The sequence below is a fragment of the Oenanthe melanoleuca genome, chromosome 2 (genome assembly GCF_029582105.1).
Source record: "Oenanthe melanoleuca isolate GR-GAL-2019-014 chromosome 2, OMel1.0, whole genome shotgun sequence".
In the NCBI taxonomy this organism is placed as follows: Eukaryota; Metazoa; Chordata; class Aves; order Passeriformes; family Muscicapidae; genus Oenanthe; species Oenanthe melanoleuca.
This window is the reverse complement of record NC_079335.1, coordinates 46,325,541-46,343,034: the sequence shown is the minus strand read 5'-3', so window position 1 is coordinate 46,343,034 and position 17,494 is coordinate 46,325,541. Positions and strand designations below refer to the sequence as shown.

Below are 17,494 nucleotides of genomic sequence, written 5' to 3'. Positions count from 1 at the left end.
TACAGGAAACAGGTGTTTGGTCTGCCTTATCTATGCCAACACATCCTGAAATGACCATTTTTTTTTTTATTTTTTTTTTTTTAGCATTTTGAAGATGAATCCTATCTTGCACCAGATCTTCTAAAATCCTAGTTTAGACAAAGCCTGAGGGGATTTAGGTTTGCATATTTTTCCTAAGAGGATTATGCTTCACACTTAGTTGATCTATAAATTGTTTGAGGGGTTTTCTATGATTTTCTAGGGACAGAGAAAGCTGTGTGCACCTTCAAATTGTCCTGAAATGTGTTGTCTGTGGGTTAGTGATAGAAATTTGGTGTTATTTTGGGGTTATTTTGAACTGAAAAACATTTTGGTAATCAGATTTGCAGCACTGCAAATCAGGCTGCAGGAACAGTTGTAGCAGCACAACTGGGGGGGCAAGGGAATTGCAGGAAGGATTAGAAACCATTTATATTGGCAACAGAGAAAACAATTTATCATGAAAATACAGCCCAGAAATAAATTAATGAGCACCTTTCCAAGCATATAGGAGTGCTCATGACATTCTAGAGACTCTGCTTGCAGATCAAGGGAGTAAGGCAGCTCGGTGGGAATCAGGCAAGAAATGGTGATAGTCTTTGAAGACTGTTATCATTCATGCCCGTGAAGTGCCTGGTGAGGTGCTCTGTGCCTCAGCCCTGGCCCTGGGGATCGATGGTGCTGGCACAGCTCCTGCCAGCCGGGTGCTGGGGCACGGTGCCACGGCTCTGCTGGCTGATGCAGCTGTTCTGGCGCCCATCGACGACAGAGGAGTGTCAGTGATTGCCAGCTTAATTTCTCTTTATGTGCCTGTGGGTGGGCTGTGTCTTTCACATTCATTTATGGTATTTACAGTGGTTTTTTGGAGGGTTGGGTGCAGTCCTTGCTGTTTTGTGCTGCTGTCAGGGTGTTTGGAGGCTGTGCAGCGGCAATGGCTGCTAAAACAAAGCCTGTTCTGGGGCATCTTCCCTGCCTGCTAGAAAAGCTAGAAAAGCTGTAATGCTAAGGCTTCCATAATTATTTCTTTGAAGGTGGAGGAAGGATGTGACTCATATGTAGGAAAATGGTTTAAAACAGATATTAGCTCTCCTGTGCTGCTCATGGAGATGGTCAGAGCTTCTGTTTAAACTGCTGCTTTATAACCAGTGTTGCTGGCACTATCCTCTTTCATCTATCTCACTTCAGACACTCCTCACAGGAGTGCTGAGATGGACATAATGGAGAAACAAGTGGCACTTGCTTGGTAGAAGGTGCAAGGGGCACAGAGAAGTGTCTCCTATGGCAGTGTGAAGGACAGACAGTCTCTGTGGATCTACGTCTGCATTATTTTGTCAAAGCTCTGTACTTGTAGCATTGCCAGCTGTACTGCAGCACATGTGGGACTGTGTTAGATGGGTGTTAAACCCTTGAAGGAAGGGGAGCACAAACTGAGGAGGAGCTGTTGCAAAGCTGTGACTTCTGCTTTTCTGTAGCAGCTTGTATGGAGTAAGTTTGCTTCTGGGTGGAATCAAACAGATTAAGATAAGCAGAACGGAACAAAATTTATTAATATCCAGAGGTATGGCTTGGCTAGTGAAGAGCGGTTTGTTTACTGAATAACAGCTCTGAGGACTTTCTTGTGCCCTCTAATCAGCAGTGGTGTTTTGTGTTCTGCTTTCTCTGCAGACGCCGGCTCATCTCCCAGCGATCTTCTCTGGAGACTCTGGAGGACATCGAGGAAAATGCCCCACTGAGGAGGTCCTTTTATTTATTCTCTCTCTGGCTTCTTGTCTGTAAAGCATGTACATAGGCAGGCTTGCTCTCCCTCATGTTGAAAAGTAGCTGGGTCTTCACACTAATATAGTCTTCATAGTGAGTAAAGGTGTTGCAGTTTCACACGCCCTGTGAGGTGGTGGCTGATATGAATAGCACATTCCCTGGCTTTAGGTCATTCAACACAAAAGGCAATATTTAGACTAAATGTCAGGAATTAAAATGCTAGATTTGATTAATAGAGGAGTTTAGTTGCCACTGATATGAATGACTAGCCCCTAGTCAGTAGTACCCTAACATCCATGGTTAACATCTTACTTAACAGCAAGTTTTTGATGGCTAATATTTTTAATGAATTTTTACTATATATTCTCTCAGCCCATGCAAACTTATTTTGATTACCAGCATTACTGTCTGTGTGTTGGCTGGTAGGTTTGTGAGTGCTGCCCCACTAATAAATCTGCTCCCATCCTTGTTGTATTAGCCATTCAGTGTGGTTTGATTTGTGCATCTGGGAGACCACAGCTTCCTTCTCTGGGGACCACAGTAATTTGTCGCTAGGCAATCCTCTGGGGTGATGGAAAATGGAGCAACTGCTTAACAGTTCAGAAACTGGCTGGTCAGTAATATGACCAGTGCATGGAATGCTTCCAGGTCAGCTGTTCAGCAAGACAGCAGCCTAAGTTTGCCTCCCTCTTTATCCTAGGACCTGTAATCCAGCTGCTTTATATTGCTGTTTAGCCTATAGCTTTGTTTATCCACATGCAGATTGGCTGTCTCTCCCTACCTCAAAGCAAGGAATAGCAGAGGCTGTACCAATTGGCTTATTACCAAATCTTGATTATTTTTACAAAGCTTACTGTTGCATGCTTACCAGCATGTTATGAAGCGTTCCCATAAGTGATTCAAACATGTATAATTGGTAAAAGATACAAACAAAGTGTGGTTTGCCAGGCAGTATTTTTACTTGCTAATTTGCAGAATTGGTGGTAGAATGTCTCTCTTGGTGCCATTTTCCTGTGAAGAACTTAACAAGGCTAGTTGCAGATAGGGTGAGGAAATCTCAAGGCCTTTACAAGCAGGAGGAAGGCAGAAACGGCAGAGTGATGGGATGCCCCTCTTGGGGTGTGCCTGTGCTGCATGATGCTGTTTGGGTGCAGTAGGGACTGGCACAGCAGTCTGTTCAGTCCAACATAATGACCTCTTGGGCTTGAGAAGCTGCTGGACTCTGCCTGTGCAGGGGAGAAGATGGAAAAGACAGGTAAGGGAAGCTAAACACTGGGGGGGTGTGCTGGTCCCGTGCTCCGGCAGAGGATGCTGGTCCTGTGGGTACCACAGAGGATGCAGCAGCCATGGTCCAGCCTTGGCTGCACTGTGGGCACAGGACTCATCCCAGTGCCTGAGAGCTCTGCCTTGCCCTGCAGCAAAACAGCCCCGAGATGGAACAGAGAACTCTTTCACATGCTCTGTGGTCTCAGCTGATTAGAAAGAGCAGGGCTGGAAGGCGGGGGGAGGATATTGCTGTTTGTCTCATCTCTCCTCCCTCTGGCAATTTCTTTCTGTAACTGTAATTTATAAAGCGCATTCAGATGTAAAATAGATTTAAGGCTTAATGTTTTGAAGAACGATTATTTTTTTTCCCTAAGGTAGTTTATTTTATTTTCTGTTGTTTTGTATACTGTCAGGAATGAGAAAATAATACTTAGAGTTAAAATCAAATAGGAATTGTCCTTGCAAATAGGAGATTTAAATCTTTCTAAAATTAAAACAAGAAAGAACTTCCCTCAATGGCTCCTTTATCAGTAGCTGAGGAACATACAAAAGCGTGGGTGTTGGTGTGAGTGGGGAAAATTGCATATTGACTAGGTTTTGGTTTAATTTTTTTTCTTCTGAAAGCTTGGGCTAAGCTGTCATGGCAGATTACAGGAAGTTTTACTTTGCTGATTTTTTTTTTTTTTTTTTTTTTAATGAAGGGAGGGGGATGGTGCCTTTTCTTATTATTATTTTAAATTTTTTTTTTTTTTTTGTTTGAGCTGTCATGTTTCCAGACTTATTGTCTTTATTGTTCTTGCTGATTCCTAGCACAGGGTGACTTGAATCATTTGTCTCGTCTTTCCTTCCTGCTTTTGTGTAGACTTCTTGGCGGTACAGCAGGGAACTGAGAACTTTTTTTTTTCCTTCTCCCTCCCCTCCCTTGCAACTGATTTATTTTTCAGATGTCGGACACTCTCAGGATCACCCAGACCAAAGAACTTTAAGAAGGTTCATTTTATCAAGAACATGAGGCAGCACGATACCAGAAATGGCAGGTACTGTGCATGCAAAGGCTGCTTCTGCAGAGGCAGCCTGTGGGATGTGGGGAAGGGGCAGGATCAGCATCCCCTTGCATCAGCACAGCCACTGCCACTCACCACATACCTCCTAATGGGTGGATTCTCTGATGCAAAGAATCTGTGAGGGTGCAGGCTGCAGTGCATGCTCCATCCCCCTGGGAACTATGTGTCAATGGAAGTGCTAGCCCACAGATTGTAAGACCTGTGTCTCCTTAATACAAATAACCTGCATAAAAGGAAAATCTGTGATGCTGTTGGAGCAAACTAGGCATAATCTGGTTGCATTTCTTCAAGGGTGTTGCCATGTCCTAAGTGTGAGAGGGGCACATAGCTGAGCCTACCTGAACCAGTTTAGCAATGGCTCAAGAATACTTCCAGCATCTATTAGTGGATACAGCGTGCTGGTAAATGCACAGCTAAGGATGGTTGTGGCAAGGTGAGGCATGGAATCCTGGTTTCCATGGCAGATGTAGGCAAAGAGGCTTCCAGGGAATGTGTGAGAGGTGCACCTGTGTCTGCAGGACACTGAGTTGGGATGTGAACAGCCCAGGTTACAGCCATAGGCACTGGTGGGACCTGTACAGCAGCCATTGGCTGGCACTTGGCTTACTTCAAAGGCCTGGTGTTCCCATTGTGGTATCATCCAACTCAGAAATGAAACTTGCTCCTCTCTGCTTATAAAGAAGATACCTATCCTCTCTGATTTTCCTAAAGACAATTTCTCCATGTGCCCCATGATTTTCTTTACTCCTGTTCTTCCCAATCTGAATAGGTTTGAACTGTGCCACCTGAATAGTTTGCATGTAGACTAAACTATCTCAGTGAGAGTGACCCTTGCACATGTATATTCTCATAAAACTGCCATTGCTGAGAACCATGGACTCTGATGGACCAATTTGTGCCTGTAGCCTTTGATTTCCATCAGATGTGGAACCCCGTCAGTAGAAATTCTAACATTGCATTGAACCACAGGTTTTATGAATTGAATTCTGATAGGTGTTACTTGGCTCAAGAAAAATTTTCATCACTGTTATTCTCACACATACAATTGAATGCAGTGAAAGGTAGTAATCAACATAAATGTTGCACAAGGTGGCCCTGAGAGATTTTAGAAACAGCTTTTAGACCCAGCTTTTGTATCAAGCAGACACATGCAGAACTGTTGACTTGACTATTGTCTGACTAGCCACTGATTATTATCTTTATAGCAAATACATGTGGAATCAAACACTGAAAAGCAGCCCTTTAATTTTAGTCCATTTCATGCATAAGTAGATATATGCTTTAGGAATTTCTTACAGCAAAATATACTTACATGGTATTATGCAAATTTCACAGAGAACAAGTAATTTCTGAGATGTGTATATAAAATCTAGGCATAAACTTGATAGAAATATTACCTGCAAAAGAATAAATATTTGATTTGTAAACTCTTTTCACCATATTTTGCAGAAAAATATTTGTAGCATATATGCAACATTTTATCTTAATTCGTAGATCAGTCATTATGTCTGACAATATACTGAATATTTTTCTTGCTAAGAAAGCAGTGAGAAAGCTTCTGTTATTCAACTGGCTTCTTATCTTTATGAGCAGACACAGTTTTCCAGAATATTTCCACAATCATAATAAAGATCTCTTTATCTAGAATACAAATACAATAAGAATAAGAGACACAGTTTTGGCAATAGTTTTCATCCTATGGTAGTAGGGCCACAATGATACTAGCTAAAAATAAAATGCAGGGTTAACACTTTGTGTCACCCCTGTGTCTAGAAGTAAGTAATCTGAGTGCAGATTCTGCTTTTCACTGGAGTTAATAGGCATTCTGGCTGCAAAGGACCTCTAGAAATACAGGTGGACCTGCTTTATGTTTTTATCCTAAAATTAGTGGTGTTTCTGAGTACCTTAAGGCCTTTGAAGCTGATGTTCTCCCCAGTTCTGTGTGACACACAGGAGCACAGGTGGTGTAATGGATAGGAAACCCTCCTGGGGCCCCTTTCCATGCCTGAGACCTTTTCCCAGGTGGCTCATGCATGGTTGTGCAGGATGCAGATGCTGAGCTGGGCTGGAGTCAAGGCTCTGAAACCCCTGACCCTTCTGTCACAGCATGTCAGTCTTCCATTTAAGATGAGGAACCCAGCTTTGAAAACATCTACACTGAATATATTTTTGGGTGATGAATTTGATGAGTGGGTTTTAAAATAGCCAGTACTTTCAGAAATTGTTTCACTGGCTTGTGAGTGTGTCACAGCAAAGAAAACTGCAGTGTGAATGATAGCTCAGGGCTCCTCTCTCCAGTAGCTGCCCTTGTTTGCATCTCTCAACGTGTCAGGTGATGGATGTGTCCTTGTCCTGTGGCACTGAGAGCTCTTCCCCTCTCAGCCTCAGGGATGACACATGTGGAGCAGCGATGCTCTGGGTTCAGCCTTTGGCAGGGCCCGCTCTGGTTAAAGTAAGAGTTCAGTTATTTAGCACAGAGAAAAAGCTCATGCAGAAAAATATACAGACTGGAGCTTAATCAGCCAGTCCTTGTAAAGCTTCCTGTTGATAGTTGTGATTACTGGTTAAACCAGTTTCTTTGGAATTCTAGGTCATGGCTTATTGAAGGAGTTAGAAAATCAGGGCTTCTAGACTGTGTTAGCAAAACAGTCTTGTAAAACACCACAAAATAAACTTTCCCATTAAGAGACAAAGACAAGTCAACCCTGACCTACAAGCTAGCACAGGTAGCTACCAGCACATGGTTTTACCCACTTTACTCTGCAGGTTTATTTGTGATACCCTCCATAAACACTGAAGCAGAAGATTAGCAAAAACGAGCCACCGAAATGGCAACCTGAGCCAGCTGAGCAAACAGTTACTGGTGAGAATGGGACAAGAACCACTCTAGAGTTATTGTATATAGCAGGTATAAGAAGCTGTAAAATAGAGTTCCTCTCCTACCCCCATGCCATTGCTTTCTCAGTTTTTTTTTGTTAGCAAACACATCTAAGTGAAGGCCAAACACCATCATAAATTGTCTCTTGCATGCAGACTAAGAGGCTGATGATTGGCAGCACCCTCACAGTTCATAATAACACTCAGCAACCTTCTATTCACTCTTGAACTTCTGAGACTCCAAAATGAGGACTGCTACCCTGAGAGCATCCATAGTTTGTGTGCTCACCTTTGCGTGTAGGGCAACAGAGCCCTGGCAGTCAAAAACCATCAATCTGGAATGAGAAAAGAGGCTGCAGTATTCCACATGTGGATAGTATATATGATGTATATCATGATGCCAGATGGTAGCCTTTTGGTGGAACACAATCAAACCTAGACAGATGCTGGGGAAAACAGACATTATTCTTCAAGTTTAACAAATTACTGATTCTGTTGAGAGCTTCGTGCTCATTAAGGTTTTTTGCAGTATATACTTCATAAAGGAATTGGAAGATTAACTTTTATAGCCTTTGCACATTGTCAAAATTCTCCTGCAAAATAATGGTTGCTCTGAACCATAGAAATTAGTAGAGCTTTTTGGTGAAATGTGAGAATTAAAGAACGTGAAATGGTTTTAATCATGTCTAGTTGGCACAACTGGAATCAAGGCATGTAAACACTCACACAGCTTCTGAGGTAGCTCCTTCAGAGGTGTGCAGGATTGTAGGTGCCCTTTGCTGATGACTTGAAATACAGGAAAATATTTTTCTTCCATAAGCAATAATTTGATTTTCTTGAACAACAGTGGGTTTCTACTACAACTTCTCCAAAGCACACTTTGTGGCAAGTTTCTGGACTTTCTGCCCCAGCAAACTGTTGCAGACCTTCAGAATTTTTTTTGCTTCCATGCATGTCATCAGATCTATACATGAAATGCCATTTTATCCCTCCATGATGAGTATCTGACCACTGCTTTCCCTGCTTCCTTTCCAGTCCAGCTCCTAAAGCTGTTTTGCATCATTCTCCCATGGCAGCTTTGCAGATGAGGTTTTGTGGCATCCTGGCAGTGGAGGCCGTGGGCTCCTCTCATGCTCTGCCTGGGAGATCTTTGTGTAAAGAGGATCTGCTGGTTTATGGAAAGACAGGCAATACTTGGGTCCCAAGGGAAAGAAATCTGAAAAAAAAATAGAGGCTGGGCTGGTGCTTTTTATTTCCTTTCTTGTCTGATTCCTTCTGATACACACAGTTCTGTGGTAACTTCCTACTGTTGTCTTTGCTTGTGGACATGGAAGCACCAGTTTGTTTTTCTTTTAAGTATTAAGAGTTGAGCAGTATTTTTAGGGAGGTGTAGGGCGTTGGTGGAAGAGCTGTATTTCCAGAAGCAGCCAGAGGGAGGGGGATAATATGCTTAGTGGGAACTGTGGTTTTCCGAATTCAAAGATGCTTTCTGATGTCAGCCTCGAAACCCGTGCCAAGTTTCATACATCAGCAAACAAGGCTTCCAGTGAACAAGCAAGCTGTTGTGAGTAGCAACCATTCAGCAGTAAGCAGTGGCAAGCACAAAATTAATCATATGCCTGAGTTTTTTTGCTTGTGGATTGCTGTTCTCAAATGGGAAAAATTATTCCTCCCTGCTCTCAGTGCCGCACTGTGAGACCGCCTTGTAGGATCTGAGACATTTCCCTTAGGTAAGGAGTGTTACAGCATTCAGACAACAATGAAATTGTGCTTCACCTGCTGCAGGAGAGCTTCCTAAAGCTGTATGCATGTTTATTATTAGAAACCCTTCTTCATTAAAGGGTAAATCCCTCTTTGCTTTCAAACAGGCTTTTAAGGAAGAAAATAGGATTGCTATAACGGAGTAATCCAGGAGAAGGAAAATCGATCATTCTGCATTTTTCCAAGGATTACGTGCAGCAGCTCTCTTGGGGAGCTAAACCTTTTCCAAGAGCAATGACTAAGCTGGTCCCTTAAGGCAACAGTATTCTAATAACAGTGTAACTGGTATGAGACTCATAGGTGCTTGTGCTGGTTTTCAGATAGCAAAGCACAAAAGGGCTTGCTAGGGTTTATTGTCCAGCTTTGACCAGTGCAGGACAAAGGATGAAAAATTCAGGTTAAATCCTCACATACAGATATGTGGGACACAGTGTCAGAAAAACCAACGTTGGAGAGTGGAACAAGAAAGTGCAATAACCCTGACAGCCAGCATAGTTGTAGCTCCTACCATTTTCACCAGAAGTGGAGATTTTTCGAAAGGTAAAATATCAGTAAATTCTAGCACTAATCAGGTCACAGAACATCACAAATTGCTGTCACTGTGTCTCAGAGGAATTCGAGATGGTGCTGCCTGTTAGCCAACTTTAGAGGGAAGAAGGGTCAGTTGTACAATGGTACAATTCTTGGTGTCCTAAAGGTAATGAGGAAAAAATTTGTAAGCAATTGCTTATTAGCATTTTATATCTTACTTCTTGACCAAGCTTCTCTTGGCTTCTTGCAAGTCTGCATCTCCCAAAACTTTAATAATGTAGCTACTGTCATTCCACTCTGTTTTATGGGTAGTTGGTCTTGACTTGGTTTTGATGTTGCTTAATGTGTCAGAGCCTGATGGCTGCAGGCAGCAGTGTGGCTGTGTAACAGACAGGTTGCTGCAAGGTATTTGATTTAAGGGAAATGAACTCTCTCTGAGCCAAAACCAGGACAGTATCACACAGTGACTTTGCAGATGTTGCAGAGATTTGGAGACTGGTTAGAAATACAAGGCATTTGGTCTAACAGTGTCCTGGATTCTGAGATAAGCTCTCTGCAGGCAGATGATGTATGATTTCATGTAGCCAAATCTTGGCTAACTGCCTATGAGGAACAAAGGCAAGCCATGCTTAGAGGAGGAGGGATTCAGCTCTGACAGTGACTGAGACAGATGTGGCAAGGAACTGTGGGATCAGTTATGCCTGAGTGTCAATGCAACATCATAACCAAGAGGGGTAATGTGATTATTGAGTACAGAGGTCATGGCTGGACACTGATCTTAGAGGTAAGACTGGAACTTGTGCAACTTCTGAGGTCAGCCATAGTGCTGGAGACAAAGAAAGAAAAGTGTTGGGGCAAAGCTGGAGAAGACTCAAGGAGAAAGCTTGAAAACAGTGAAAGGATCTGAAAACTTAGGATAGCAAACCTAGCCTGACTGATGGATGAAGCTTATTTCAGGAACAAAAGCTAACAATGAAGAGAATCCTTTGGTTTAGCACAGAAGGGTCACAACCAGCAGCCAGAGTGTTTATCAGTGGTGGCTGTTGGTGTGTATCACCTGGGTTGCTGCTGGGTTTGTTGAGTTTCAGCCATTGTAGTGAGTGGAATGGCCCTTTGCCTCTGTGGGTGGACTTCTTTCACTAGGAAAGCATCTGTCCTGGATTCCAAGTCACATATTCAAGATAGTCTTCCTAGAAAGCCTGTAGAGGGCATGGGGCTGTGCTACTCATTCACTGCTCATTTGCTGCAGCACAGGCTTCAGCACTTCTGTCAAGACTCTGTAGCACAATATCTGTGAGATGTAAAAGAGGACGGAGAAATCGTCCATTATGGAAGTTTTATGATTGCAAATTCCTCAATGGTGACATCTAATGCTTTGCTTATTGTGGTGGGATTTTTAAATTTTAGTCTTTGATTTCTTTTATTTTCTTTTATATTTTAGAATAGTCCTTATCAGCAGCAGAAGATCCTTCTGTAGCATATTTTCAGTGCTGCCATATCGAGACTGTACCCAAGTCGGGTATGTATATTTATACATGTACTGCATAGTCTTTCTGGGCCTGCATGGAGACCTGATAACAGACAACAGCATGATGGAGGCTAATGCTTTTACATGTCTTCTCTGAGAAGAGATAAATGCTCTTTGCTTTGTGGACCATTACCAGGTTAAAACTACAGCTGTCAGTCTCAACTTTATTTATATGTGTTGTGGTGTCTTTGATTATTAAGCTGGAGAAAACTACCCTCATGAAATCAGTGTTCTTGAAAAATGCACTTTTTTATTGTTCCTTCTGGCTTCACTCATCTTTGACAAAGCAAATACTCTAGACAGCACTACTTTAATTGTATAAGCCATCCTAGCTTTCTCTTTCTCCCGTGCAAACATGGTGCTACTGTATCTAGATTTCTAGAACTATAAGGAAAGACTTGGATTTAAAGAGAGTACTTTTTCTATTTAATACTTTTAGTCACTGGTCAGATCATTCAGTCAGTGAAAACCTTCTTTTGGCCATAATATACAGGTTCATAGCTGTCCGTGCAGCTGCCTCATGAGCTGAGACACTGTAACTCTGATAGGAAAGTTCCTTTGGAATGAAGTAGTTCTCCAAAGACTGAGGAAGCTTTTAGCTCTTCCACTGAAACCAGAGAAGTGGAAGAACCTGGTTTTGGCTGGAAGACATGGCCAGGCAGGCTCTGGTTGCCAGCTGGGTGCCTTTAGAGGTCAGTGCAAGGCTGGGATTGGCAGTGCTGGTGGGCAGCAGCTGTGTGACCCTGGGACAGGGGGGAAAAGCAGGACCACCATGCCCACTTGCCAGAGACCTGAGGAGTCCTTGTGCTTGACTCAGTGACTGCAGAGCACAAAATGTCTGGGAAATAGTCGGTTCATACACTGAGAGGGGTTTGAAAGATCCACAAATCATCTACAGTCAAATCTGTGTAAAGGACAAATTTGGCTCATTTTTTCCAGACATCTGTTTAGTTCTGGAGAATGATTTGTCACAGTCTCCTTGTTCACCAGTAATTCAAAACAAAGGGAGATTATTTTTAATGCACAAAGGAAAGGAAGCACCTTTGTCAGAGAGTTGACTCTGTCTGCTCTCTTACAGTAAATTTTTTCCCTTAATTAAACTGTGATGACACATCAGGCAAATTCTTGACAGACTGGCAGATTTGTTCTTTGTTCTTGAGTACAGTGTCATTCTTTTATGGTCATCATCCTGTGGAAATTGCCTCTTTATTGAAAATTGAACATATTTTGAAATTCTGATGACTGGTTATACCTCCTAAATTACAGCAGTAACGAGCCCAGCTGCAAAACTAAATATTATTTCAGCATGTCATGTCTTGTATTGTGCTTGCACAGCAAGAAGGGCATGGGATGAGAAGGTAGCAAGTTCCAGTACAAAACAATCCAACCCTGTTCCCTTGGCTAAAAAGCCAAGATTTAAAAAAATGCCCTCTATCTTTCTTCCAGAGCATCAGAGGAAGAGAGAAACAATTCAGTGGCACCTCCTTCCAGGAACAGCTGGTGCAAAGAACAGATGAGGCAGTATAGCATAAACTGTAGCCACTCTGTTCAGGCTGCACAGGGCTTGCTTGCACATTTTGGATGTGAAGTAGGAGGGGGGAGAGACACTGGATACTCTTAGGAAGTACTGTAATAGCAGCATCCTTTAGCTTTGCTTTCTCTGAATCCCTGGATTGCTGATGTCTGTTCCCCAGGTAAGATGTCCCAGCTGGTTTGTGTTCTGCAAATATCACTGAATAGTTAATGTAAAGGAACATGTCATTGCAGGGAATCATGGACACATCTGAAAGTTGGACTGGAGAAAGCCCTGGCAGGAGTGGGAGAGTAGGATGGATGAGCAGGCAGGAGGAGCTGTTCCATGTGAGAGGAGCACATAGTGGAGCTGCTGCTGCTTCTCCAGCTCTGCTCCAACTCACAGGTGCTGTGGCCAGTGCAGAAATGTCCAGGCACAGCTGTTTTGTGGAGGCTGCCAGCCTGTTGTACTCGAGGCAGTGCAGAAGAGCTGTACTCTACCAGTGCTGGTAGATGCAGTCTGCAGGAAGAGATCCATTATAAAACCATGGTAAAAACACTTCTGCAGTCACAACTTCATGTACTTGTCCTGTGTGGATGGGGCAGCATCACCCCTCACCAGTGAGGTGAGAGAAGTGTACTCTGGATTCTAGACCTCCAGAGGTCAAACTGCAACAGCAAGAGCCCTCCCCAAAACCCTCCAAACCATGTTTTAAAGTGGTTGTACCAATGGAGGTCTGAGGAGAGAGCTGTAGATGTACATGAGGGGATGAATTGCCCCTGGAGTAAGTTTCCTAAATGCTTACTTTTCTTCCTCAGCAGAGCAAGTGTGAGAGGAGATATAGCCAGGTGAAAACAATGTAAGGAAAACTTCACTGCAAGTCAGCAGCTGAAGGAGGTGCTGAGCATCTTGCCTGCTGGCATTCCTTGCCCCACAATATCTCTTGATGTTACATCAGTTTCTAGGCAGGGTTTAGTGGTAGCTAAAGGAGGTGATGTAGTGATGTGAAAACACTTGTAACAGTGTCATTGCCTCTGTTCTTAATTTAAAAGACACAGAGAAAGATTGTTTGAATGTTTGGCTTTATGACATGCAATGAGATGCACAGGTTAGAGGCAAGCGCTAGTACTGCAGGCTTGGGTTGTGCAGTTGCCTCTCAGTTTTCAATGCCTTGCAAACCTTAAAGAGTTTGTCTTTCTTATTTAAATATAATATTCCAAAAGATGCAAGATCTACTTTATGAACAGTGTTGAAACTGCCTCTATATCCACTTCATATCTTCTTTTCCATAGATAAGTATGAAACCCTGTCTAGTTCTGTACATGGGCAGAAAACTTGAGGTGTTCACCCCCCATTTTTATCAGAGGTGCACCTTGTGCATCCCCTGAGCTGCTGTGGCACACACCTCCTCTGTCAGAGGTTGGCTGTCACTGTGGGAGCTCACAGCAAACAGAGTTGAGCCTTGGTACTTCTCCTCTTCCAGGGGAGGATGCCCCAGGTCAGCAGCAGGACGCTGTCCTACCACACACACCCTCAGCCCAGGCATGTACACCCACATACTGACCTGCTCTGTGCCCTCAGAGGGGATTTGTGTCTTGGCAAAACACAGAGTGAAGCCATTTGCAAATGGATTAAATAAGACTTGAAGGAATTACTGTTTTGGAGATGGGCTCCAGATGGTTTGAGGTGAATTGGATTTCAGCCTTTGAGGCAGGAGACAGGGATCAGACACAGCAGATATTATCCTTTTAGCCATTAGGCAGGTCATGCTCCGGACACCCGGGTCCCTAAAGAGGAGCTGTTCCAGCCACACTCTGCCTGGAGGTTTCTGGAGGTTTCTGCCCACCCCACTCCCTAGCATGGTGTGTGCAAGGGCACTCTGTGCACCCACCATGTGGCCCCGGCCAGGATGGAGAAGAGCCAGGTCCCACTCTGCCTACCCTGGAAAAAGCAGATATCCTGGGCAGGGGAGAAGGGAGCCTATTCTCCATTGTTTGCCTGTTCTGGAAGCTTCTCTATGCTCTGCTTCTCCATCAGCTTCCAAGGAGCTGGTGCAACTCTGGCAGTGCTCACAGATACTGAAGTTGCTCCATGTGGCCAGCAGGATGTGGTGGCCTGCAAAAATGATCTGCAGCCAAGTGAGAGCAACCCAGTCATCATTAGTGTAGCCTAAGCAGTTTCAAACAAGGACAATGTTTGTCACTGTTAGAGGATTTTTAAAGGAGGAAGGTACTGTGTTGTTTTTTCACCTCAAGAATAAAAGGTATTGTAGTTAGTTGGGTTTACAGCTCTGATGTGAGGTTTGTTTTTTGTCTGATACACACCATTATGCTTCATGATTTAAAAATATGTTTTGGAAAAGGCACATGTTAGGCTTGTGTTTATCAATGGCAAAAGCATCCACAGATTGAAATTGTACCTATTCTGATGATATTTTTTTGTGATGTTGTAAGAACTCTTTTAAGAGCTTCCAAATTCCTGTGAAGTCCTGGCTAGGAGATGAATCTGGAGGACCTGGGGGAGGAGGAGAGCTGGCAGTATGACACAAATGCAGCACTGCAGCCTGGTTAGTCTTAAATGGAGCACTCAGACCTGGGCTCACAGTGACTGACTGACAGCAGGGCTGGAGGTGATGAGCTACAGGACAGAAAACTCAGATCATCACATAGTGCACATCCTTATAAAGATGGCCAGTTCACCTCATCTTTTATTCTTTGTGGCACTGAATTCATTAAGTGGTTAGAAAGTTACCTGCAGCAGGCACAGCTGCTGAATATTGCTGTCTTGACAAAAATGCAGGTATTCATCTGATGAGACTTGCCTCCAGCTAAAGGAAATAATGCAGTATGAGTAATCAAATGGATTGAAGCCCAGGAAGCAGACCATTCTTCTGAAGGAAAGCAGCAAATCACTAGATAAAAAGAATTTTTGTCCTTCTCAAAAATGCTACTAACCAGCTTCATCCACTTTCTAAAGATAAGGCATTACTGAATTTAACTTCAAATGTGACTAAATGCTGGCCAGAATAATAATATGTTCAATGATGCCAGGACCAAGAGGTTTTAAATTCCATCACCCTAAATAATGTCTAAGCAAAATGATCAATTAGTCCACAGACTTGGAATTCCCAACAGCTTTCTTTACCTAAACTCTGCAATCTTTGTTCATATTTAGTGTTTAAACTCGATAAGAAAGTCATATGCAAAATGAGGGGAAAAGAAGGACTCATGTGTGGCTGTCTTGCTGCCATCAGTTATTTGGCAGGTTAGTGAGTGTGGAAAGCAGGGCAATATTTACAAGAGAAATGAAAGCATGTAAATTGCCATATGGATAGTAGCAATAAGCAGACAGCAAAGCAGGGTACTCTGTGACATCCTTCAGATTTGTTACCAAGTTCCTCACTGTTCTTCCCCAACAGATTTTGTATGCAAAGCAGTTTTGATTAAGTCATCAATCTTGACTGCTTTTCCTGAGCATTTATCATTCTTTAGGCCTGGGGAAGATCAGCTATTTGTTTTTAGCCTGTGACAGGGAAACTGAAATATCCCTGCATTTCTTGACCATTGCCCATTTTCTGTGCTTCTCACAAATTGAACAAAGGAATGAAACCAAGCCCATATTAGCTTTACAGAAAGACACATAAATCTGAAGCTTTTTTTTCTCACAGCAGGACATTTCAAACCTAATCATCTCATACATGAATTTTATAGAGCCACCATTGCTCATTCTTGTGAGTTGCCCTGTTCCCTTCGATTGAAATCAACCAATGAATCTCCAAAAGCTAGTAACTTTAAATTTTGGACTTTTACTCTATGTTGGGCAAAACATCAGGAAAAGAGCTGGTTTGCTGACAGCTAAATATCTTTAGAGAGAGAAGAAGGAGGCTGGCCCATTAGAGACATCTTTCCAGGAGTTTTATTGCTCCTTCTCCCTGTGAATTGCAGCTGGAGTTGTTCTGGCAACAGTAATGACATTAGGATCTGAAAGCTCTTGATCAATTATAGCAGGCAGTCTCAGGCAGCAGGAGAGCTGCTGCTGGTCTGACTGGCAGTGCATCTTTTCCAGAGCTGTCATTGTCCTTGTCTCTATAAACAGAGATGATAAGTAGAAATTATTTACACTGATGGATGAGAACTGCATATTTTCTTGATGTCTCATGAACCTCTTTTCTTTTAGAATAAATCTTAGCAGTGGGGGTGGGAGGGGAATAGCTAAGCATGAAATACAGGCACAGAAGGCTGACATCTCTAAACAATTATCAGATTCCTTTTTGCAATAAGCAGAAGGCTTTTTCATGTATCTAGAAGTCTGTTTAATTTTTCATGGATTCCTAAATTATTCACAGGTTGGAGTGCTCAACTGTTACTGTCATTTAAAGAGCAAGTGCCCAGCAGGAGTGTTGCATGGGACTTTGTAGATCACGTCAAAGCATAACATTTGGTTCGTTAAAGAAGTGTTATACTTCTGTAGGTAACAGCATCCAATTTATACTCTGTTAATCCTGGCCTGGCTAATAAAAGACATTATGAGATTGCTTGTTTTGGTCCTTATCTGTCTGCTCAGTAAAACTTTTCACCATCTGACAACAAATCTAGGATCCCATGCCACCTCATATGGTTCCAAGAAAATCTGTGAACTCTGTTAGATGGAGAAACTTTCATTTTTTTTCTTGCTAAGGGAACTATCCAGCCTGACTACTCAGGATTGCTGGTCACACTCCAGTGCCAGAGGCTTTCACTGCTGGGATTGGAGCCACTCCCTGGTGGGAGGAGGCTCCAGTGACCCAAGGGTCCCCACTTGACTCCTCACACCCCCCACTCAGACCAGGTTTCCTCAGCAGTTCAACCCCAGGTTTCCCATGGCAAAGTCCCAGATGTCTCATTCCATAAAGTCATTTATTCATGGTGCAGTAACACAGAAACAGCCCGAGCTGGTGCCTCTGAGGAGGATCCCCCACCAAGGAACCCCATGGCTTTTACACCCTCACAGTCTCCAGAAGACTCCTCTTCCTCCTGAGTCTTTGGCTCCTGCCCCCCTCTCTGTTTCCATCTACCTTGCTGGCTCACTGCTTTTCATCTCCTTTTTTATCCAAAGGCTGCAGTTCCCAGCTCTTTCTGTATCTCCCAGTGTCCATTCACCCGGCTGCTGTCACCCACCATCATTCCCTGTGTTATCCCA

At 43.2% G+C, this 17,494-nt stretch overlaps 1 protein-coding gene and 1 long non-coding RNA gene across 4 annotated transcripts in view; one reads left to right on the top strand and one right to left on the bottom strand.

Moving 5' to 3' along the window:
- CABLES1 (Cdk5 and Abl enzyme substrate 1) overlaps positions 1–17,494 on the top strand; it is a 70,512-nt gene that overhangs the window by 32,087 nt on the left and 20,931 nt on the right. Inside the window, exons 2-4 of one of the 2 annotated variants that reach the window (XM_056485730.1) lie at positions 1,684–1,755; positions 3,987–4,079; positions 10,717–10,794. In XM_056485730.1, the coding sequence (XP_056341705.1) occupies positions 1,684–1,755; positions 3,987–4,079; positions 10,717–10,794 (243 nt within the window). The remainder of the gene's footprint in view (positions 1–1,683; positions 1,756–3,986; positions 4,080–10,716; positions 10,795–17,494) is intronic. The other variant, XM_056485731.1, reaches the window with a different exon arrangement.
- Positions 1,222–17,494, bottom strand: part of LOC130250255 (uncharacterized) — a 34,053-nt gene continuing 17,780 nt past the window's right edge. The window contains exons 2-4 of one of the 2 annotated variants that reach the window (XR_008839949.1): positions 7,273–7,318; positions 5,419–5,503; positions 1,222–3,002 (exon numbers count right to left, since the gene is read on the bottom strand). This is a non-coding gene — a long non-coding RNA (uncharacterized LOC130250255). Of the gene's footprint in view, positions 3,003–5,418; positions 5,504–7,272; positions 7,435–17,494 lie in introns of those variants that run through there. The other variant, XR_008839948.1, reaches the window with a different exon arrangement.